Consider the following 20,619-nt stretch of genomic DNA (forward strand, 5'->3'; position numbering starts at 1 on the left):
GAACAGAGTTGGGCTGGGCTCCCCTGCCCCAGACCCAGCACATGGCCTTAATATGCCCCCTCTGAGAGTACTTCATAGTGCAAGAGCTCCCCCAACTCCCACGGTGGGAGAGAGCTAGAGATAAGGGCTGGGCCAGGCCAGGCGCTCTTGCACTGACCGCAGCACCTGGACCTAGAGGTTCATTCCTCACTCTGGGATAACAGCCTCCTCCTGCTGTCAGCTAACTCAAATGGTAACAGTTTGTGCTGCAATCCAGAAGACTCAGGATTGAAACCCTAATACTTATTGGGGAGGTTGTTACCTTGCACATAGGAGAATTTATTTTAACCTTTTTCCTTTAAAACACCCAGGAAATTAAATAAAAAAAATGTTAAATGAACATTATTTAGGTTGCAATGTCAAGCACTCGAAAGTAAGGAAATGCTAAATTTATGGTTGCTCAAAGAACTTTGTTCTACCCCCTTTTGCCCATGTATTATGATACAGTATTTAAATATGTAATCACAAGCTATTTTTTCCATAGGATGGATCATTCAGTTCACAGGATGGATGGATGAGGTGCACAAGCAACCATAAATCTGGCATTTCACAAGTTCTGAGTACTTGAATTTAAAAAAGAAATATTCTTTTACTGTAGCTTTTTTTTATGTAATAGTTTTTAAAATATTATCTATCCCCTTTCTTATATAGCCTGACATTTTATTTGCTTTTTTAACTGCTGCTGCACATTGAGCAGATTCATTGAGTTGTCCAGGTCTTTCTGTCTTGAGTTGCTACTCTTAATTTAGAACCCACTAAGGTCAATGAGTATTTGAAATTACTTCTTCCAGCATGCATTACTTGCATTTGTCAGCAGTAATTTCATCTGCCACCATGTTGCCTATTCCCACTGCAGTTTCTCACAATCTTTTCTAGCCTTAACAATCTTGAATTATTTTGTATCACCTATAAATTTGGCACCCATCATACACCCTTTTTCCAAGGGAGTTTAAATATATTAAACAATGCTAATCCTGATCCCTGGGGTCAGCATCCACTTTTGCCATGATGAAAATTTGACCATCTATCTGTATTCTTTGTTTTCTGTCTCTTAGCTAGTTTCTAATCCATGACAATAATTTAAGTAGTCATATGGAGAGATACAGCTTTCACAATAGCTCATTTGTGAGGAACTTTGAGAAAGGCTTTTTGAAAGTCCATTTCTCCTTTATTCACAGTTTTACTGACACACTCAAAGAGCTCAATGATAAGAGAAGCATAACTTCCTTTTACAGAAGCTGTTTTGGTTTGTCTGTGTCTTATCAAGGAGACCTAGGTATTTTCGGTCTGCCCAGTGGTCGCTTGTGGTCTCTGGGGATCCAGTCACTGATGTGGGTTATCCACCTATTGTCTTGCTTGTGGACTACATGATACGCCCATTTTTGCTTTGTGTCATACATTGCCAGCACTACATCGGTCACCTCTGTACGCCTTCTGATCTCCTCATTCGGCATATGATCATGGAGCGATGTCTTACACATTTGCTTTTCCATTGCTCTCTGGGTGACAGCGAATTTTTCTTCCTCCAGTTTTGTCATTGACCAGCTCTCTGCTCCATATATCATTGCTGGCAGAACAGTGGAGTTAAACAGTTCTTTCCTTTTCTTCATGGGCAGTTCATCATCCGTTAGAGACGTTTTTATTTTGTTGACACTTGCCCACCCCGCCTTTTGCCTCCTACTGCATTCCCCTTTGAATAATTTGTCTCTGTTCAGCTCCTGACCCAGGTAAATATATTTGTCAACCTCCTCGATTTCTTTGCCATTTACAGTGATGATTCCTTCTGCATAATGTTCATTCTGCATCCACTTCGACTACATCATCCCATGCAAAAATGGACAAACACAAAAAAGTGGGGTGGGACATCAGAAGTGAAAACGTCTGAGTCTTATAACCACATTGAAGGGGATGTCAAAAGTAAAAAGTTGAGGGGACACAAATTCAAATGAGAAGATAAAAACTGAACTGGTGTGAGTGCAACCTCTTTGTGGCTGGAGTAGGAAAGCTTTTTTTTTTTTCTTGTGTCTCTTGCTGGCAATATAGCTTATATATTGTAGCTGATGGCATGTGGGGATAAACTCAAGACATCTTCATTCTAGAGAAAACTTTCACTAAAATGAACCACAAACACAAAGAAATCAAGAATAAAAGCAGCAGACTGATCCTCAGCTCCCCAGGCTGTGCGAAGGCTTGCCCTTTAAAGTCAAACATTTAAAAGAATTTTATCACTGATTTTTTTAATGAAGTTAAATATAACGATGCTCAAGAATGCTTATGCAATATTACTTCAGCATATTTTTCCCTTCCTTTGATTTGGATGAATTTTGTGTAAATGAAACTTAACCAGGAATGGAGCTCTAGATTCACCCAAAGACGGAAACAGCGGCGAGCACACTGCAAGCTGTAGTACAGTGATTTGCAAATACCCTCAGCCTTGACCTTGAAGTACCATCTATACTCTACTGTCAATAAGAACAGACCCAGTTTCCAGGTTGCTGGTACTATTTGAAAATTCCCTTGACTGGATCAGTTGATTGTGCTTTATTAAGTGTGTGAGTTCTCTAATGCAAACTATCATTCAGGATAGCCAAAACTATACAAAAAGAAAAGGAGTACTTGTGGCATCTTAGAGACTAACCAATTTATTTGAGCATAAGCTTTCGTGAGCTACAGCTCACTTCATCGGATGCATACTGTGGAAAGTGTAGAAGATCTTTTTATACACACAAAGCATGAAAAAATACCTCCCTCCACCCCACTCTCCTGCTGGTAATAGCTTATCTAAAGTGATCGCTCTCCTTACAATGTGTATGATAATCAAGCTGGGCCATTTCCAGCACAAATCCAGGTTTTCTCACCCCCACCCACACATACAAACCCACTCTCCTGCTGGTAATAGCTTATCTAAAGTGACCATTTTCCTTACAATGTGTATGATAATCAAGGTGGGCCATTTCCAGCACAAATCCAGGGTTTAACAAGAACGTCTGGGGGGGGGGTCGGAAAAAACAAGGGGAAATAGGTTACCTTGCATAATGACTTAGCCACTCCCATTTGCAAATTGGATACAATTAACTTAGGCTTGAACAGAGACTCACGAAAGCTTATGCTCAAATAAATTGGTTAGTCTCTAAGGTGCCACAAGTACTCCTTTTCTTTTTGCGAATACAGACTAACACGGCTGTTACTCTGAAACCTGTCAAAACTATACAGACCACCATAATCTTAACAAATCAATTATAACTGCAAATGAAACGCAAACCAGAGGCTCAGTTACATAATAGTTGTATGAAGTGCTGGTTGTGGGGCCCATGCACACATTTCTGCACCATCTCTAAGGCTTGGTCTTTTAATACTGAGGGCACAGAGTTTAGGGAATACAGAACAGGGATTATGTAACTTCTGGTTGCCAGGGGTGTTTGCTATAAATAGAGACAGCATACCCTTATCAATGAGAGACCCGGGGTAATGGAAAGGGCTAGCTTTATTTGGACTATCCTGGTTGATAAATGTGTCCATCGGTGTTCAATGATATAATTGAGAGCTACTGAGTTCCAGTGCCCCAAAGTCTTCAAGTTTAATTTAATAGCCTTTAACATTTCACTGTCTTCATTTTCAAACTGATTCACAATTTCACCAAACTGCTGGAACTGCTGTACTATCTGCACCTGTGTGTGAACTTGTACAGTCAGCAAAAATGCACCAATGTTCATTTTAGCCAGAGGCAGGAGAGCACTGGTATGACAAATGGGATTTTTGAACCATGGAAAACAGCAATTCACCAGTGTGACTTCAAATTGTAATGATTTCACACACTAATTTATGTTTCAAGAGGGTGAGGCTGATCATCTGAATGATCTGCACACAAAACTATATTTAGAAAACAAGTCAGGGATAGACACAGAAGACCAAACATAAAAGTCTTAAGGTCTGATTCTACATTCACTTACACTGGCGCATAAATCAGGAGTAACTCCAGTTAAGTCAAGAAAGTTACGCTGGCATAAAAATGATGTGAGTTAGGGCCTGGCTACAATTGCAGATGTAGAGCGCTGTGAGTTAAACCCGCCCTTCGTACAGCGCAGTAGAGAAAGCCCTGCAGTCTGTCCACACTGACAGCTGCAAGTGCACTGGCGTGGCCCCATTTGCGACACTTGCAGGGCATTGGGAGTGGTGCATTGTGGGCAGCTATCCCACAGAGCACCTCTTCCCATTCTGGCACTATGGCTTGTGGGAAGGAGGCGGGGGTGCGGGGCATTCTGGGTCCTGTCCCAATGCCCCGTGATGCATCGTTTCGCATCCCAGCAATCCCTGTGCTTCGGTCCACATTTGGTGCCATCTTTCAACGTTTTTTGTACTGTGTGCTCTGTCTTCTCTTTTGGTCTGCGGGAATGGAGCCCAAACTGCTGAGGAGTATGCTGATGAATCTCACCAGCACGTCACGTTTGGCAGTCGACTTATTCCTTATGATCCAAAGTGACAGTGAGGGCTCGATGATGATATTGACTCGAGTAATGCATATGACACGAGTTTGCTTGTGGCATTCACAGACATGCCCACCACTGTGGAACGCTGCTTTTGGGCTCGGGAAACAAGCACTGAGTGGTGGGATCACATCGTCTTGCAAGTCTGGGATGACGAGCAGTGGCTGCAGAACTTTCGAATGAGAAAAGCCACTTTCATGGGACTGCGTGAGGAGCTCACCCCCCACCCTGCGGCGCAAGGACACGAGATTGAGAGCTGCCCTGATGGTGGAGAAGCTCGTGGCTACTGCAATCTGGAAGCTGGCAACTCCAGACAGCTACAGATTGGTCGCTAACCAGTTTGGAGTGTTGATGCAAGTGTGCAGGGCCATTAATCGCATCCTGCTCTGAAGAACCGTGACTCTGGGTAACGTACATGACATTGTGGATGGATTTGCACAAATGGGTTTCCGTAACTGCAGGGGGAGATAGATGGCATGCATATTCCAATTCTGGCACCAGCCCACCTAGCCTTCGAGTACGTTAATCGGAAGGGGTATTTCTCTATGGTTCTCCAGGCGCTTGTGGATCACCGTGGGCATTCCATTGACATTAACGCAGGCTGGCCCGGAAAGGTGCATGATGCACGCATCTTTCAGAACACTCGCCTGTTCAGGAAGCTGCAAGCCGGGACTTTTTTCCCAGACCAGAAGATCACCGTAGGAGAAGATGAAATGCCCATTGGGATCCTTGGAGACCCCGCCTACCTTTTAATGCCGTGGCTCATGAAATCCTACACAGGGAGCCTTGACAGCAGCAAGGAGCGGTTCAACAACAGGCTGAGCCAGTGCAGAATGACTGTGGAGTGTGCTTTTGGCCGTTTAAAGGGCTGCTGGCGCTCTCTGTATGGGAAGCTGGACCTGGTCGATGACAGCATCCCGATGGTTATATCCGCATGCTGTACCCTCCATAACATTTGTGAAGGGAAGGGTGAATGATTCACTCAGGCATGGAACTTGGAGGTTCAACACCTGTAGGCTGAATTTGAACAGCCAGAGAGCACAGCTATTTGAGGGGCCCAGCGCGGGGCTGCAAGGATTAGGGATGCCTTGAGGGAGCAATCTGAGGCTGAAAGCCACCAGTAATGTCTGGTGCCCTGCACGGGAGTGAAGTGCAGTGGTTACAATGTTAGTAGGAATCTGTGTTTGCTACGCTGACTTGCAGTGCCTGTTTCTTTCTTGGGCTAAGGTATCTTTTACTTTATGCAATAATAAAGAATGTTTTCAAAGCCAAAAAATCCATTTATTGAAAAGAAAATTCATTTATTGAAAAGAAACACAACTGCTTGGGAAACAGATAGGGCAAGGGGGTGGGGTGGGGAATGGTACAATCACAGATTTGTGTATGTCCTGTTCTATACTCAGCATTCCTGTCTGGAGTGCTGTGCAATGAGCGCTGCACTTCAGGATGGCTATACTGCATGGTGATGGGGGTTGAGTGCAGTGGGTAAGGGTCGTCGTTTTCAGGGCTGGGTGTTGAAGCTACAGGTGTTGGAGATAAGAACCCGGATGTTGGAGAAAGTGGGTTGAAGGTGACCTGGGGACACAAGGGAAAGAGGTTGGGGACAAGGGCTGCGGGGGGGAGGGTTCAGGCACGGTAGTGTTCTGCCTGCATGGCTACAAGCGCTTGGATAGAGTCCGCTTGGCGCTCCATTATGCTTATCAGCCGATCCATGCTTTGCTGCCGGAGGTCCTCATTCTGCTGTTGGATCCTCCTTTCACTGTCCTGCACTTTTTGATTTTCATTACTTGAATGCTGCATTACTTCATGCAACATGTCTTCCTTGCTTCTACGTGGCCTCTTTCTGATTCTTTGGAGTCTTTCGGCCGGTGATAACACGGACGGCTGAGATCTCAAGGTTGCATCTGTAATGGCAAAATGCAACACTTAACAGAGGCAGCATTGTTCACACCAGAAAGAGCAATGATTCCCCCATACTTAAGGGCAAGCACAGTCTACACAATAGCATAATTTGCCCATCCCAAAGTGAGCGCACATAACTCACGGGAACCCCCAAATGGTGAGTAAGCACAGGGTCAAGCGTAACTGATTGTTTCACGGCTGTACTGTCCTCTCGTTTTCTGTGTCTTGGGGAGAGCCAACAGCGGCAGGGGGTCCCTATACTGAACACTGTCCCCACATTTTCCACAGGAGTTCATCCTGGAAGGTATCTCGCTGCTGAGGGTGACCTGGGAAGCAAGGGAGGGTCTTCTACTACAATGCGGATTCTGCCCTGGCCCATATGCAGCTTGCCTGTGTGCAGCAATGGTTCCCCCGCCCCTCACGGCACAGTGGCGCAGACAAATTAGCCTGAGACAAGGACGACAGTGGCTCTCCCGAGAAACCTGCGCAAGCACATTGACCAAGTTCTGGATGAGACCTTTGAAGAGATCACTGAGGCCGATTACCGCAATGTGACAGAGCACATCAACACCCTATTCCGCATCTAGGCATGCATGCAGCCCTAACCCTCCTCGCCCCAAGAGCCTGAACCGAATAACTTCCTTCCCAAAATAAAAGCCGCTTACCGGGAACCAGCTCTGGTGTTTGTCCTTCGCCAAGCACCGGCCGCCATGACTGGCTACCTTCCTCCTGGCTTGAGAACAGCTCCTGGCTGCATGCATCTAGGGATTCCGGAGTGTCGTCCTCCGCCTCAGCACCCTTGCTCCCACTTTACTCCTCCTCTTCCTTCTCCTGCCTTGTCGAACTGGGCTCTGAAGTGTTCATGGTGGTACTCGGAATGGAGGTGGGGTCGCCCCCAAGTATCGCGTCCAGCTCTTTGTAGAAACGAAAGGTTGCAGGGGCAGCACCGGAGTGGCTGTTTGCCTCATGGGCTTTGTGGTAGGCATTCCACAGCTCCTTCACTTTAACCCTGCACTGCAGTGCGTCCCGGTCATGGCCCCTTTCCATCATGTCCCTTGGTATCTGCCCAAAAGTATCATAATTCCTATGTCTGGAGCGCAGCTGGGACTGGACAGCTTCCTCCCCCCAAACACTGATGAGGTCCAGCACCTCGCCATTGCTCCATACTGGGGCTCGCTTGGCGCGTGGAGGCATGGTGACCTGGAAAGATTTGCTGAGAGCACTCCACGCCTGGCTGAGCAAACAGGAAGGGGATTTTCAAAATTTCCGGAGAATTTAAAGGGCGGGTCTGACGGTTGGTCACCTGAGGGAAGGGCAGTAGAGTTCAAAGTGATGACCAGAGTGGCTAGAACAGGCATTGTGGGACACTTCTGGAGGCTGATCAGAGCACACGAACAGATCAGGGCGTTCACACTGGCGTCGCGGCGCTCCAGCGGGGGCGGACAAAATGTTAGTCCACTCGTCGAAGTGGAGTACCAGGAGCGCTCTAGCTGCGGAGTCAGAGCGCTCTACATGCCTTGCCAGTGTGGATGGGGAGCGAGCTAGGGCTCCTGGAACTCCTTTAATGCGCTGTAACCCGCAAGTGTAGCCAAGCCCATAAAGGAGGATCAGGTTCATGTGTTCAAGACAAATCTCTTGAATAATCTGACCACCTCTCTTTCCTGTGTATTTCTACTGTGCAGGGTTCTGTTAAACTAAAATAATTAAATTGATAATATCTCTTACTTGTTCTGTCGTATGACTCATGACATGTATGTGCAATCTCAGCTCCAAGTTGCAAATAATGTCCAGCCTTATCATCTCTGGAACCGTCTGCTCCAAGTGCAAACATTCCCCCAGCAAAACAGGTGAGGTGGCCCATCTTTCTCTCAAGGTGCCCATTCTTCCATTCCCCAATGTATGTCAGACCTCCGTTAGACTTTCTGATAAGATGTCTTTCTATGGCCTGCAAGGAGATTGGGATAATCTTTAAATATTGGAAACAGTCAAGATTCTATCTATTTTTACTCTGCTTTAAACACTATATATTTCTGACCACAGAAATTAACGTCACTTTCAAAACAACAATATTTTTTTCCCTTCTTACCACATTTATCTATGAACACTCTAAAAACACATTCAACATGGCAAACACAAAAATTAACCATAATATAATTCTATGGTTAAGAAATCAAGCATGTAAAGGTAATGAAATTCCAAAAAATCAAGATTTCAACAACAATATTAACTCAGCCACATCTGAAGTACAATTTACATCTGATACATTTTATAACAGACACCTGGAGGTATTGAACCCAGGACTCTTCATTTAAAACCATATGTCTCTACTATTGAAAATAAAGGCTTATGACCCATTAACTAGCAGCAGTAGCAGCCTCAGAAACGTCTTTACGGGCACCAGCCACTAGAGCAGGAAAAAGACCCACACTGTGTTAATGTGGGTTACGTGGTATTTTTAGTGTTTGTATTTAATTTCCCTGGTTATTTAAGATACTTGAGCTTTTATTACAGTTGATTTATTAAAACCAGAACCCCATATTTTCTGTAATTTTATGACTGCAGAATCCCCCCTTTTCCACCGAATTGTTCTCCAAATTCTCTACTTTAATTAAATAAAATTGTTCCAGCCCTTCTGGTTGCAGAAAAACCTCAAACCGGCAAACTGTGTGTAACTGATGTAATAGTATCTTCCTGAGTCCAAAACCAGGCAGAAACAATAGCTTCTGAGAGATGTGAACAGCCCATTCGTCTCAACTTGGGCCTCACATACTTCAGGATTTTGCAACCACAAAATCTGTCTTTTTCCCAAGATGCTACAGAAGTCAGCACTTTGGCAGTGGAATTTTCTATTTTGCTGCAACCTGCCACCAAACATTTAGCTTTCTGTATTCTTGCTCTGCCAGAATCTACTTGTAGCTGCCTTTTGCTCTCCAACTTTTGCCACAAGTGGGAGTAGACTCAATTATAAAGCACATTCCCTATGCTGTTCCATGGAGCCAGGCAGCAGAGGCCAAGGAGCCAGAGCTGGAGTCCAGCTTGTACCAGAAACCCAGATATGTAGGCTGGTGGATTAGGCTGCCTGGAGAACAGTTCAACAGCCTCGAGAGCTGAGAAGGTGAGCCAAGGAAGTCAATTACAAGCTCTCCCCTTCCCTAACATAAATGTGTCTGTCTGTCTGGAAAGCATTACAAGAGCTGAGTTTGGCAACCTGGAGAGCAAAGCAAAAGAACCCAACCTCAATAATAACAGTCAAAAATATCAACAAATTTTACACAAGTGACTATTTCAATTTTGAGCCATATTGATGTTTGTATGGGGGTGGGGAGATGGGAATCAAGGGTATTTCATGGTAGCTGAATAAATCAGCATTTTGGTAGAATTTAGCACTTGTTGCTGTTACCTCTGTTCCCCTAAAAAACCAACCCAGGGTCACAATTGTATTAGTTTTATTACAATGCCGCTGTTAGGTCAGACAGAAAAGGGAAGGAGCTTATTTATCCACTGCATTCATATTACATTTACCGCATTCATACCCCCATGTACCCACACACTTACACAGGCGGAGAGTTACTGGAGACAGCATGGGAAGCCAAGAAGCCGAAGTGTGGTAGATCTGGTGTGTCCGTCTGTGGTCATGGATCTGGGCTGATGAGCAGGTCAAGGAGCAGCAGCTTGTGTGCATGGCCGCTTCCTTTTATTTTGGAACTGGGCACTCCTGTCACGTACACTGAGTTTTTCTTCTGTGTCCGTCACCGAGAAGCAGTCCCAGTCCCTGTTCCTTTCATGCATCTTTACAGCCACTCCGTGATTGCCTTCTCAGGGCAGATTATATCAGACACACCTGTCTCCTGTCTCCGGGCTCTTTTCTCCTTGCAGTTCCTCTCCGCCCAATCCCCCATACACTCTCTCGTTCACACCCTCTTATCTTCCACACACACAATCCCTTGTTCACCCTCTCTGATTACGTGATGGGATATTACAAAGCTTGGCAGTTCATACAAGTGGTAACTTGAAAAGGTTACAGAGCTTGCAAAGATTACAAAACTTAAAAGGCTGTGCTAACAGTAACTGAAGTTACCAGTATAAGAGGGGAAGCCGTGTTAGTCTGGATCTGTAAAAGTGGCAAAGAGTCCTGTGGCACTTTATAGACTAGCAGACGTATTGGAGCATAAGCAACCAGCACAACTGGTTGCTGAGCTCTGTAGCTTTATCCTCACGCATAATTATTTCAAATTTGGTGACAATATGCACCTCCAGAGCAGTGGCACCGCTATGGGCACCCACATGGCCCCACAATATGCCAACATTTTTATGGCTGACGTGGAACAACGCTTCCTCAGCTCTCGTCCACTCACGCCCTTTCTCTACCTATGTTACATTGATGACATCTTAATCATCTGGACCCATGGGAAAGAAACCCTGGAAGAATTCAACCACTATTTCAACAGCTTCGACCCCACCATCAACCTCAGCACGGGAGGTCCACTTCGTAGACACCACAATGCAAGTAAGTGACGGTCACGTTAACACCACCCTATACCGAAAACCCACCGACCGCTGTGCCTACCTTCATGCTTCCAGCTTCCATCCCGGACACCCCACATGATCCACTGTCTACAGCCAAGTGCTGAGGTACAACCGCATTTGCTCCAACCCCTCAGACAGAGACCAACACCTACAAGATCTTCGCCAAGCATTCTCAAAACTACAATACCCGCACGAGGAAATAAGGAAACAGATCAACAGAGCCAGACGTGTACCCAGAAGCCTCCTGCTGCGAGACAAGCCCAAGAAAGAAACCAACAGAACTCCACTGGCCATCACATACAGTCCTCAGCTAAAACCTCTCCAACGCATCATCAGTGATCTACAACCCATCCTGGACAACGATCCCTCACTTTCACAGGCCTTGGGAGGCAGGCCAGTCCTTGTCCACAGACAACCCGCCAACCTGAAGCATTTTCTCACCAGCAACGACACACCCGCACCATAGTAACTCTGACTCAGGAACCGATCCATGCAACAAACCTCGATGCCAACTCTGCCCACATATCTACACCAGCGACACCATCACAGGACCGAACCAGATCAGCCACACCAATACCGGTTCATTCACCTGCACGTCCACCAATGTAATATACGCCATCATGTGCCAGCAATGCCCCTCTGCTATGTACATTGGACAGTCCCTACATAAAAGGATAAATGGACACAAATCAGATATTAGAAATGGCAATATACAAAAACCTGTAGGAGGAGAACACTTCAATCTCCCTGGACACACAATAGCAGATTTAAAGGTAGCCAGCCTGCAGCAAAAAAACTTCAGGACCAGACTTCAAAGAGAAACTGCTGAGTTTCAATTCATTTGCAAATTTGACACCATCAGCTCAGGATTAAACAAAGACTGTGACTGGCCGGCCAACTACAAAAGCAGTTTCTCCTCCCTTGGTGTTCACACCTCAACTGCTAGAAGAGGGCCTCATCCTCCCTGATCGAACTAACCTCGTTATCCCTAGCCTATTCTTGCTTGCATATTTATACCTGCCTCTGGAAATTTCCATTACATGCATCTGAAGAAGTGGGTATTCAACCACGCAAGCTTATGCTCCAATACGTCTGTTAGTCTATAAGGTGCCACAGGACTCTTTGCCACTGAAGTCACAAAGTCTGCAACAAGGTTGCAGAACTTAATGATACAAGTTACAGATCTTACAATCGCATTTGAGCGGAGGCTTTACTTAACAGTTGCCAAGGAATTTGTTCCCATTCTGTTGTGAAGTACATGATATGCTGATGAAGGTATTTAAATACTGGGGGTTGACATCTGCAGAATAGATTCTGTTCTCTTTTCTTTCTTCATAATCTCTGCAAGGAGCAGGGTGTCGCAGCCAGACACAAGTGGAAATGTAAAGGTGACAATGGTGCTCTCTTCTCCACTCAGTGAGAGTTAGGGGAGTGACGTATGGGTGAACTCAAAGTTAAGCTTAGTTAAAGACTAAAGTCTACTCAAAGGTTAAGGCCTAAACTAAACCACTTAAAGAGTTTAAAGTAGTTTAAGGACCAGATTGTCAGAAGTCCTTATGGTCATGCCTCATCTGCTGTCTGTGTGACTGTGCAAGTGCCCTTTGATTTGGGAAGTAGTCCCTGAACCCTCTGTGATTTGGGAAGTAGAGGGACTGCTTGCCCCTGTTCTCCTGATTGGAAGCAGGATGACAAGAAAGTGGTACAGAGAGAGTAGAGTCATGGTCCCCCCCAGTCTACACTATCCCTCAGAGCTGGGCCAAAATAAATGGGTCAGCAATCTGCTCTGTTTTAATGATGGAGCAGATTTTGCATGTCCGATGCACAGATATTGTTCATCACAGGCAGGCCCCCTCCTCAAGGATGTGTTTCAGTATCCACAATTTACTCCTAAATGATTAAGGCACCTAAGCTTTTAGCTTAGCCACAGTTTCTGAGCCATCTTTAACACTGAAATCAGCTCAGTGCTAAATATGGCCTTAAGGGCTTATTTGTCTTTAGTTCTTAAGCAGCAAATAAGAGCAGTGCCAGTTCTAATAACCCTTAGCTTCACTTTTCTCTGAGAACTCAGCTGGAGAGTTCCAGTGCACACAAGCCAACATTCGAACTTTGAAAACACGGAACTCATTTTTCTTTACCCACTCCGCCACAGGGGTGTTGTGGGGATTGGTTAATGTCTGTACACAGCTTTGAAAACATAAAGTGCTACAAAAATGCTAAATATAAATTACTATCATCAGTTGGATTGTTTTTCCTTTCTCAGTGAGAACTATAAAACAAACTAAGTTTCACATTCCTTCCTCCATTCATTTTTAAGTTCTGTGAACACACACAAAAATAACTGGACTATGGAAAGAAAGTGTATTTGTACTCTACCCCTTCCACTTCAAAAATGATATGAAGAGATTTTGGTCCAATTTTCCAAAACCAAAGTTAGAAACAACACCCTTAAAGGAAGAGTTGAGAAAGTTATAAGGAACTACAAAAGAGTAGGTAGACTGGAAGCTGGAACTTGGTCTTAAAGGGTATGTCTACACTGCAGTGTAAGCCCAGGGTTAATGGGACTCAAGTCAGCGGTCCCTGGGTTTGAGAACCCAGGGCTTGTCTACAATAACTGCCAACCCTAAGTTAAGAATTTTTTAACCCAGGTCTGAAACCAGGGCTCTGGTGTCCACAATACAGTATGCAGACCTGAGTTCAACCAACTGTATTCCACACTTCCTAGCGCCCTCCTGAAATATATCGCTTTGTTAGTGGTACAGTGTGGGAAAACTTGACCTCCCATGCAACACGTTATAGGAAGTTTGAATGGCCTGCCAGAACATCCGGCTAAGTCATCAATTTTGGTCTGTGTGCTTCCAACAATGGAAACCAGCAAAATGGAGGAGTCACCATTTCAATAACTTCTTTTGCTTGGGCTTTCGCTCCTTTTTCAGGATGCAGGCAGAGCTTCCATGAGACACTGGTGAGCAGTTTGGCAGTGTTTTCTCACCCACGAAAGGCACCTGACAGAGCTAATAACAGAGCAGGAGAAGGAGGAGGAAGACACAGACATGGCACATGCTGATGCTGCTCCTGACACTCGGTATAGCTGCTGATTCCCCCTACATAGACCAGCTCTTTGGAGCAGGGCCACAAGCACAGGCTGGTGGGATCACATCATCATGCAGACCTGGGATGACTAGCAGTGGGTCCAGAGCTTTTGCATGAAGAAAGCTACATTTCTAGAGCTTTGGGAGCAGCTTGCCTTGTCCCTTCCGGGGAAAGACGCACGCATGTGGGCAGCCATGCCAGCCCGGAAGCAGCTTGCTATAACTGCCTGGAAGCTGGCTACTGCAGGCTGTCACAGGTTCATTGCCAACCGGTCTGATGTTGGAAAGTTGACTGTGGAAGTTTCGGAAGCAATCAGGCATATGGGGAACCCCAAGGAGGCAGGCATAAAAGATATTCCTGAAGTAAATTGCTGGCTTCAAGAGAATGGGGTTTCCCAACTGCACTGGGGCCACTGGTGGGACTCATGTGCCCACAGTTTGCCCTCCTCAAGGTGCACAAGCACATAAACCACAAAGAGTACTACTCTATCATTATGCAAGCCCCCATGGACCACAATGGCAGATTTATGAATGTCAGTGTTGGCTGCATTAGAAAAGTTCATGATGCCAAGTTTTCACCAATTGGGAGTCTATGTTCACAGAGAGCCTGGGACACTATTCCCACCATATGACATTGTCATAAACAGAGTTACTGGCCAACTGTTTTTCTGGGGGACCCCATGTACTGCCTTTGCCTTCTCTTATGAAACATACCCTGATCTCAGAGGTCCTGGCAAAAGAAGGTTTAATTACACTCTGAGCAGGTGTAGCAGAGTGGTTGAATGTGCTTTTGGCAGATTGAATTCCAGCTGGAGATGTCTGCAGACCTATTTGCATTCCAAGTGTCATCAATGCTGTCCACGTTACTGTGGTTTGCTGTGCTCTTCACAATCTTTTTGAAACCAGAGGTGGGCCATTTCCCTATGACAGCTCTAGGCTGCTGAATCGGTCATAAAGTGCACGTATCACAGCTGAAGCTGGATGCACCCAGGCAACCGAAATTATAAGTGCTTTGTGTTCCCACATTATGGACTTGCATGGGCCAACAGAACATGGAGAATAGTACCTTTATGACTGTGCTTGTTTGGTGGGGGTGGGCATTGATTGCTTGTGTGAGAAGGGGGGTTGATTGCCATGCATTGTGCTTTTGAATTACATGACTGCTTATGAAATGGGGGGAGGGGAACGGTATGTCTTGATGTAAATAACTGATGTATGGATTGACATTTATAGCTGTATTGAGACATGGGTTTTGCATACAACCTCCCAGTGGTCCCTGCCCATGTGTTTACCTTTACTATTTGAAATACACATTATATGATGTGTTGCATGATGGCAATAAAATTTATTTACAAAATAAAAACCTTTATTTTTACACGTGTATTGGAAAAGTACAACATTAAACCATTGTCTGGCAGGCCAGCTGCCATTAGCACACCAAAACACTATCAACACCAAAAGCTTTAAAAGTAAACAAGAACAAAGTGCGTAAACAAGTGCAAACAGTTAAACTATGTACAAGACACGCTCCCCTCACTATTGTGTGTCCTCTATCCCTTCTCCTTCCTTCCACATTTGCCATGCGCTTGGTGCCAGGGCAAGAAGGTAGAGGCATCTATGGGCAGGGGTTCAGCATGAGGACTGCATGAGGTACATATGCCCTGTCCAGCTGCTCATAGGGCCCAATTTCATGGGCCACCCAGCCATGGAGTTGTCCAAGCTGTTCCTGGAATGCAGGCCACGGTACTGCAGAGAGGATTTGGGCCATGGTGCAGGTGCAGCAGGAGCCAGGACTCTTGTAGACATTAGAGACAGCAGCTGCTCAGACAGTTCTCTCTGTTGTGCTCTATCTTCCTCCCTTAATCACCCCTCCTATTCCAGGAACTGCAGAGTGAGGGCCTGCTCCTGCGCCGCTACCCTGTCCTCAAGCTGCGAAGACAGCCTGAACCTTTTCCACTTGCCTCCTGCATGTCTTTCCTCTTGCCACAAGTCCCTTTGCCTTTGGTACTCGACTTGGTTGTTGAGCCCTGTCCAGAACTTCAGTCACAAGTTCATCCCAGAAATCCTTCCTCTTGGAATGGTCTGTGAAGGTACGATGAGCCCTCTGCCGTGAGGGCGACCTGTGGAGGTTCTGACGCCTGTAGACGTCGAGGGGCCTGCAATAGGAGAAGACACTGAGGGTTACTGTCTCAAATGTCTCAGTGCAGGAGCACAGAAACAATTGTTTTGGACTTTCCAGGACAGAAAATGTTAAATTTTGAAACTGAACTTCAGTATACTGGCAGAGGGCTGCCTGGACATAGCTAGGATAATCCCAGTGAAAGAAGTGCTGAGAGAATGGTATATTAAAAATTAAAACTTTTTTTTTTAAAAGTTTTTCAGTGAAATGGAGTTTGGGGGGAGGTTGGTGGCTGTGCTACATAAATCTTCCCTATCACTTCAGGCTTTGCACATTCTGGAGGCCATAACAGTTCTTGTGGTGCCCAGTTGGCAAAGAGAGGTGTTATTCCAAGCTGCTGGTGGGAAACCAGGTGTGGTTGTCACTGAAGTATTCAAATGTATGCAGTGGTGCTGGAACTAAGGGGACTGGTGTGCTGCCGCACCCTCTGGCTTGAAGTAGTAATAGATATGGTTTCCATTATCAGCACCCCCACTCAAAAATTGTTCCAGCATCCCTGAATGTATGATAACTGAACAGCATATCTACGAGTGGAGCGGGCTGGTGAGCTACCGAGGTGGCCCTAGAAAATGTGACTACCTATCTGGAATTCCTACCACAGGAAAAGTCTGCAGCTATCATCACCTGGGATTGGGTCAGAATTCCTGAGGAAATCAACAGGATATGGCATTATCTTCCAAATGGCTTAGTGCCTCCCCATGGCTTCCGATACAGTCTGTTAGGACTGCATGCAAACACAAAGAACTCCATTGCCATCCCTCTTTCCTCCCCCACAGCAAATTTCTGGACTGAATTCAAAGCCCAATCGTATTTGGGACTAATGATTTCATCACCCATAGAAAGCTTGGACTGCATTTAACAGAAATGGACTACATGTGAAAATGGACAACGTTTGAACCTCTTCCCCCTCCCTCCTGCCCCGTACAGTTCAGTCTTTTCAGGCAGCTCGTTACACTGTTGGGTTGGTATCAAGCCGCGTACATACGAAGAATGTAATATAAGATTCTCATTCTAACAAACTGGAATGTACTAGCAAAACTGCATGCCTTAAATATTCTCTTTTACATGCTCATTTTACTGTTTGTGTTTCCCGGACTCCATTTTGAATTCCACGTGGTGGGTGGAGAGAGATGGGATGCCAAGGTGCTGGCATGCAATCCACCATTAGCAGATACATGCTTCTACCCAGGGCTTATATCTTTTGCACTGGTTCTTAGAGCAGAAATCCCTCCTGTTCCTATATTAGTAAATAGAAAAATGGAGCCAGAAACTTACCAGCCTCTAGGTAGCTTTTCCCTCTTCCATTTCTGATACCAGTCCCGTGGTTGGCTGTTCCTTTGGTGGGGGGACCAAAAAGTTCTTTCGAGCAGGGCCCCAGGATGTGCTGCAGCTGCTCCTGCACCAAAGCCTCCTCTAGGATCCATTTTGTTAGCAAAGTCTTTTTATTTGCCACATTTGGTGCCTGCTTGTACCCATCAATTCCCATGCTGGCTTCTCAGGCCAGCAGGACGCCATCCCAGCTGATCAGGTCATTGTACACTGCTGGTGGCTCCATGCTTGGCGCAGTGCCCAGCAGCCAGTCAAATTCATCATAAAACTGGCACGATGTCGGTGAGTTGCCAGAGATGCAGTTGTGGTCCCTGGTTTTCAGATACTCAGTCTTGAGCCACTGAATCTGTTCTCTGCTTTAGTTATGGTCCGTTAAATTTCCAATGCTGATGGCATTTTGCTATTTGCTGGTATGAATGGTCAAATCTGGTACTCTTACTAAAATCCACTGTATAACCAAAATCTGGCTGTGCTCCCATGAGCGTGAAGCAAAACACTGTGTACTGGATTTCTTCTAGTTGGCATTCATTGCAAATGCTGAAGGTTCTTCTAAGGTGGGTTTGCAACTCAATGGTCAGAATAAATAGAAAGGTTAAACGCTAAGCTGCTGCACTGGAACAAGGGGGCTGCTTCCATTTCCCTGGAGTTAACTGGTGATTTTTGGAAGAGAAAGGACAAAGGAAGCCATCCCATTGCATTGTGGGATACTGTTGGAGGACTCCAAGGACCCAAGTCTGTAAAATGATAGGGCTTGAACCTTGGGTCCAACCTTAACTTGGGCTTTGACCCTCTACCATCATGGGGTCCTAGGACCCTGGGTCTGAGCCCGAGTCCAAGAGATTTGTGTGTAGACAGAATGGGGATTAGGGCTTGAGCCTGAGTCTGAGACCAGGCTTACATTGCAATGTAGATATGCCCAGAGACACAGACCACTTACAAACATATGCTGGCGTCCATGCACTAGAGATCAACTCTGATTAACTATTCTATGGATTTAATAAAACATCCAAAATGTAGTCAGAGAAAACAATCAGCTATTCTTACTGAACATTTGTTTGCACACATATTCCTGCTATGTCTAGCAGAATTTCTGACTACAAAAATAGGCCCTGATCCTGAAAGCTGTTCCATATGGGTGGACCCCGATGCACGTTTGGACCCACCTTAACTTCCCTGTGTCTCCATGCAAGCACAGGGGTCTGCTCATATGGAATCACTGGCAAGACCTGGACCATAGGGAGTAACAATGACAGATACAGTTTTAAGTGTTTGTGGCTGACCACCATGAATAAGAAAAAGAAATGGGGTTTACATATTCACAGCCCACAGTGATAATGAAATACTTTTGATTCCAACAGTAACCTGGGAGGATGCTAAACAGCAACTGTTAAACATTTTTAAACATGCAGGACCAGTAACTTGCACCCAAAAATATCAAAAGAGGCTAAGGAGCTGAGATGCTCTCTGAACTACAGATGTTGCTATTTAATAAATCTTGGAATACTGGGGAAGTTCTAACGGACCAGAAAAAACCTAACATTGTGCCAAAAATTAAAAAGGGTAATGGGATGAACTGGGTAACTACAGACCAGATTAATCTGACATCAGTTTCAAGCAAAATCATGGAAAGGCTCAGATAGGACGCAATCAGTAAAGAGCTAGAGACAGCAGCAAACTAATGCAAATCAACATAGCTTTATAGAAAATAGGTCTTCTCAAAAAAATTTCAAACCTTTTAAAAATTAAATCACAAGTTTGACAAAAGTAAGTGTGTTGACATAATAGACTTCAGTAATGCATTTGACTTACACATGTATGATCTTCTGCTAAAAATGTAGCATTATATAAAATCTATGTAGCACATAGTAAATGGATTAGAAACTGGCTAACTGACCCATCACAAAACACAATTACAAATGGAGGATCATTATCCAATGAGGGTGTTACAGTGGGGCCTCTTAAGCAGAGGCCTGTACTCTAAGTTGTCCAAAGCAACAAAATTAAAAGTCAGAGTGTTATATAAAACTGTATGGAAAAAGGTACAAAAGGGAGACAGAAAACCTGAATTAGTCAAAACAAGAGTCTACTGATACCACCCAAGGATGGTGTTAAGAGCAGGACTGGTAAACAAGAGGAGAATGGAATTAGAAGCTAATGAAGCAAAACTGAAGTGTCAGAAATTAGGTCCGATTGGTGGACCAAATAATGAGGGGATGAACTATTTCACCCATCATTTCCTTTTGGAGTCCTTAAAAATAAGACTTCATGAGGGATCAAAATTTTTGGAGGCTGGGTGGACCGAAAGTCTCGTGAAGAGAGTGTGTGGTGGTCTGGCAGTGTTTTGGTGCTTGTTGGGGGTTTGTTTTGCTGTGGGTGGTGGTGTTTTGGTCTGGTTTGTGTTTCCCGGACTAATAGGACTTAGGTGAGAAGGCGATGACAGATACAGAGGCAGCAGTGGTAGTGACCCAAGTAGTGGAAGACACAATGAAGATGACTGGATGTAGAAGCTGTGGCATGTACATGATCCTGGAGGGGGTACCTGAAAAGAGTTTTGTCTGCATGAAGTGCCGCCTGATAGAGCTGATGAAGAAAAGATCCAAGGATTGGAGATACAGGTAGAAACCGTGGTTGAGTTTAGAGGGGGTTCGAGCGGATGATGGAGTAAAGACATAAGGAGGCTGAAGGGAAAAGCTCAGACTTGCAGATGGAAGCAGGACCAAAGAACTCTGAGGGGAAACTGCTGGGTGAGGAAAGTGGACAGTGGAAGCATGTGACTAAGAGAACCAGGCAGAGGAAAAGATGGGCTAGTGAAGGAGAAACAGAGCTCAGGAACAGGTTTGCGGAATTGGAAAATGAAGAAGGGGCACAGCAGGTAGTCACTGAAGGTGAGAGGGCAAGGAAGAAGAGAAGAGCAGCTAGTCCTACAGGAAGAGGGCAAGAGTCAGTGGAGATAACAATAGCAAATATGAGCCCCAGGAGGACACGGGATGGGTTGCAGACGATTGCAAGGGACAATAGGAATCAAGAGGACTTGCAGCCAGAGGGAACAGAGGATAGACTGGAGAATTGC

The 20,619-nt window shown here is 45.3% G+C and overlaps 1 protein-coding gene across 5 annotated transcripts in view; it reads right to left on the reverse strand.

The window, feature by feature from the left end:
* The window catches only part of MAN1A2 (mannosidase alpha class 1A member 2), a 306,596-nt gene that overhangs the window by 19,252 nt on the left and 266,725 nt on the right, over nt 1-20,619 (reverse strand). For all 5 annotated transcript variants that reach the window (XM_043540993.1, XM_037910300.2, XM_043541368.1 and 2 more), the window contains one exon: nt 8,151-8,370. In XM_043540993.1, coding sequence (XP_043396928.1) covers nt 8,151-8,370 — 220 coding nt within the window. The remainder of the gene's footprint in view (nt 1-8,150; nt 8,371-20,619) is intronic.

This window comes from Chelonia mydas, chromosome 1, assembly GCF_015237465.2.
Source record: "Chelonia mydas isolate rCheMyd1 chromosome 1, rCheMyd1.pri.v2, whole genome shotgun sequence".
Taxonomy (NCBI): domain Eukaryota; kingdom Metazoa; phylum Chordata; order Testudines; family Cheloniidae; genus Chelonia; species Chelonia mydas.